Source organism: Sinocyclocheilus grahami, unplaced genomic scaffold (genome assembly GCF_001515645.1).
Source record: "Sinocyclocheilus grahami isolate Dianchi unplaced genomic scaffold, SAMN03320097.WGS_v1.1 scaffold221.1, whole genome shotgun sequence".
NCBI classification, from domain to species: Eukaryota; Metazoa; Chordata; class Actinopteri; order Cypriniformes; family Cyprinidae; genus Sinocyclocheilus; species Sinocyclocheilus grahami.
Window position 1 is genome coordinate 1,961,513 of NW_015505400.1, and position 4,066 is coordinate 1,965,578.

The 4,066-nt window shown below is 34.5% G+C and overlaps 1 protein-coding gene across 1 annotated transcript; it reads right to left on the reverse strand.

Annotated features, from left to right (window-relative positions):
• Window positions 1-47: 47 nt before the first annotated feature.
• LOC107596598 (disintegrin and metalloproteinase domain-containing protein 8-like) lies at window positions 48-2,593 on the reverse strand. Its single transcript, XM_016287356.1, has 7 exons — window positions 2,449-2,593; window positions 1,811-1,884; window positions 1,564-1,670; window positions 1,358-1,436; window positions 539-615; window positions 213-396; window positions 48-122 (listed from the first exon to the last, which is right to left on the reverse strand). The coding sequence occupies exons 1-7, from the start codon at window positions 2,498-2,500 to the stop codon at window positions 48-50; spliced, it is 648 nt and encodes a 215-aa protein (XP_016142842.1). The 5' UTR covers window positions 2,501-2,593.
• Between the last annotated feature and the right edge of the window lie 1,473 nt (window positions 2,594-4,066).

Genomic DNA, 4,066 nt, shown 5'->3' on the forward strand with positions numbered 1-4,066 from the left:
AAAAAACAATAACAGTTGACTGCTAATAACTACAAGTTTGTGAAAGCTTAAATTCGTACCTCAGTGTTATCCACCACAAGAAACAATTCCACAAATCTTGGCGTGTGAAATCGCTTTGTTTTCTAAGAGGATATATGAATGATTTCAAATGTATGCATCCTTTCTTTCATGTGCAGAACGCTTGCTAGAATTGTGATGGAAAATGTTATTACCGATCTGCTGGACTTTAAGGGGACAGCCACTGGTGGTTCATGGTCATAAATGGTGGTGCTCGGTTCACCACAAGAGCTTCTCTTCCACCTCAGATGTTCATGCTTATAAAGTGCATGGTCTCCATCACTATGGTTGGTCAGGGGCTCAATCAGGTATACTTGCTGTTTCACTCGAACAAAACCTCTATGGACAGATAACATAATGCTGCTTCTCAAGATCCTTCCTACAAACATGGAATCTAATACTTGTGCATTTCCATTAGAACATGTATGAAAAGCATCTTGTAATGAACTTGATGTAAAAGGAGCGTGCCATTGTCTCAAACCTGATTCCAGAGCAGATTCCCACACTGACTGAGGAATCTTCCAAATCCTGAATATGGCCATGATAGTAGCAGTTGTCCTACAAATGATTCAAAATTGATTGATTTTTATTTTCTGTGCTTAACTGATTATATTATACCCAGCTTAAATAAGAGAACTTCAGTCAGTCTGACATGACTTAAATGTTCAGAATAGAATACTAGCAGGAACTGCTGCACAATATGCGATATACAGTCAAACCAAAAATTATTCAGACACCAGATATCATTTTTGATATATTTTTTTACTAGTTGGTGCAGGACACTATAGTTCATTTATGTAAGTGAGGATAGCAAAATAAAGTAAACTGTGACATATTATACCCAAAAATTCTTCATACAGTGGACTACCAGTAAAATTGATAACAATTTGGGATCAAAAATGATTCAGACACTTTGACCTGACCATGTCAGCGTTATCTGACATTTTCTAAACTATAGCGAATAAACCGTGATAATGTGTGAAATGTTGAAGGTGTCTGAATACAATTTGACTGTATATATAGTATGGGACATACACTAGTATGCTGTTCTGATCATAGTTATTGTTAAATTACAGTAAAATTTAAGTTACCTTTAAATTTGGATTTCTGCTCACAATCAGTCTGACCTGACCATGTCAGCGTTATCTGACATTTTCTAAACTATAGCGAATAAACCGTGATAATGTGTGAAATGTTGAAGGTGTCTGAATACAATTTGACTGTATATATAGTATGGGACATACACTAGTATGCTGTTCTGATCATAGTTATTGTTAAATTACAGTAAAATTTAAGTTACCTTTAAATTTGGATTTCTGCTCACAATCAGTCCATCATCTTGATAATATATTTCAGAGTAATTATGTCCGATGAGTTGCCTAAATCACAGTAAATACTTCTTTAGGACTACCTTAGAGTACAATGGTGTATCTCATACGATTAAACATCGAAATGAAATGTACAGAAAAGACTTTGAAATATAATACACCCAAATGCAACACTCACCTGTTCTTTTCCAAATGAACGAGGTGATCTTTCCCTCCAAAGAATAATTTATATGCGAGTCTATCAGGATACGTCTCATGGCTTTGTGGACTTTTATCAGACTGTACCTGCAGAGGATTGATGTGTTAATGCACACATAAACAGCACAACCCAATGGTTGCTTTTATCCTAAAACTAAAAATTAGGTTTTATTCAAGCATATATTGTTGCTGTATAACAGTAAGATCCAGGTTGTAAATGGAGGTACCTTTTGTCTTTTAGGTCTCACCACATCAAACTGCTCTACATGAGGTAATGTACGCATACTCTCTGCCACACATCCTGATGAAGAATCAAAAGATATTTTTATATTTCATAAATGCACTATCCACACCACCACCCACAAAAGTTAACAGCATTCTATAAAAAGAAATAGGCTGCATAAGCCTAACTAGGGTCAACTTTACTGGCCCTAAATTACCTTAAAACATTTCTGATCTTCAAACTATCTGCAGCACAAAAAAATACCAAAAATGATATGTTCTATATTTTGAAAAAGTGCAAGATACTTTCCCTTATTTTACTTTTTAAATACTTCAGTTGATAAACCTACTTGGGACAAGTCCGAAGTACGAAAATTCTTGTTTATTAAACATTTTTCCGCATTTAAAATGAGGGTAAATAAGTAAATGCAATTAAAGGGACACAATAAAAAGTTACAAATATTCAAAATACATTTTTTTCTATCAAATTAACTTAAGGACAGAAAAGTTCCTCCATCACTATATACTGTTCTATGAGTATCATATTCGCAGGAATGTAAATAAATATAAATAAATTCATAAAATAGACCGGTTTAATCTTTGAGCGCAAATATATTTTTACATAAAGGAATATTATACATACCCCAAAGACAAAGACAGCAAAGTACATGAGCTGTGAAGGCAGAGTACGGCATGATTACTGCGCGTTATGGTCATAGACTGTTATGGTTCATGTCTACATGCCAAAAGATAAACTTGAGATCCGCCCAAGTGGGCCGCATTTTCACTTTATCAGGACAAACGCAAAAACAGAATAAAGAGGTAGAATGACCGATAGCATAGAACACAAAGAGGCGGGGCTTAGAGACGTCACGAGGGCTCGAAACAATCATTCTCGTAATTTGACAAAATTTATCTGTTGATTTTCAAATTCTATGACAATATGCCGTTTCTCAGTGTTATTATGTAGGTGTAAATTGTTGTCCTTACCTCAGCTGAAACAGATAACCGACGACGTTGTCACGTGGTAGCTAATACTTTTCTCAGCGCTGGTCTTGGCGAACCAATCACATTCGTTTGTGATTACAAGATAAAGGTTTATTATTATTATTATTATTATTATTATTATTATTTTCTATAGGCCACTGAGGTGAATTTTCATGTTTTGTGTTAGGTTACAATATTTGAAACTTACAGAATTAAATGATTTGAGTTTTTTTGTGTGCAAATCACGACCTGAGATTTGAATGTGCTTCAATGGAGCATTCAGTGATCTGGGCCTCCCTCCGAGGGCCCCTGCATGAACACAAGCGTGTTACCACCCAACGGGACAGACCGCAACATATCCCGTAACGACAATGACACATAACATTACAAGAAACACATGTTATGTATTAAAGCGTATGTTTTAGGCTACATTTAGTTATAGCTTTAGAGTTCGTTAATTTCATGCATATTCTAATTATTGTGCAGTATTGTATAATTAATGCATAAAGAGTGTTTTTAAATACAATATTTACACATTTAGAACTGGACAGTAATTTTCAGCGCTTAGTATTCCCAGAATTTACTGCTGCAATATTGGAATTAATGTTCAAATTAACCCAAATATCCTTCTTGACATATTAGTTCTTTCTTTCTTTCAAAATAAATGTCCCTAATGGAGGTTGAACACATTTTAACGCATATAATATTTAATTAATGACCTGATTGCACTTAGGCTACATTTTCTGTCAATGATATAATATTATAATTATATTACACATCATCAGCTTAGCAAATAAAATGAAAATTGATCATCCTGCCCGAGTTTGCGCTGCAACCTCTATTTCACTTGCATATCACAACCACTAGATGACAGATCATATGGCTGTATTTCACACAATGCTTATGTCTCATTCATACGGAAGTTCTAAGCGGCCATGCATTATTTTTTTCCCCTTCTTGTTTTCTCGTTATAACGACTTATTTTCTCGTTATATCGACATAACAAGAGTTGTTTTCTCGTTATAACGACTTAATTTTCTCGTTATATCGACATAACGAGAGTTGTTTTCTCGTTATAACGACTTAATTTTCTCGTTATATCGACATAACGAGAGTTGTTTTCTCGTTATAACGACTTAATTTTCTCGTTATATCGACATAACGAGAGTTGTTTTCTCGTTATAACGACTTAATTTTCTCGTTATATCGACATAACGAGAGTTGTTTTCTCGTTATAACGACTTAATTTCTCGTTATATCGACATAACGAGAGT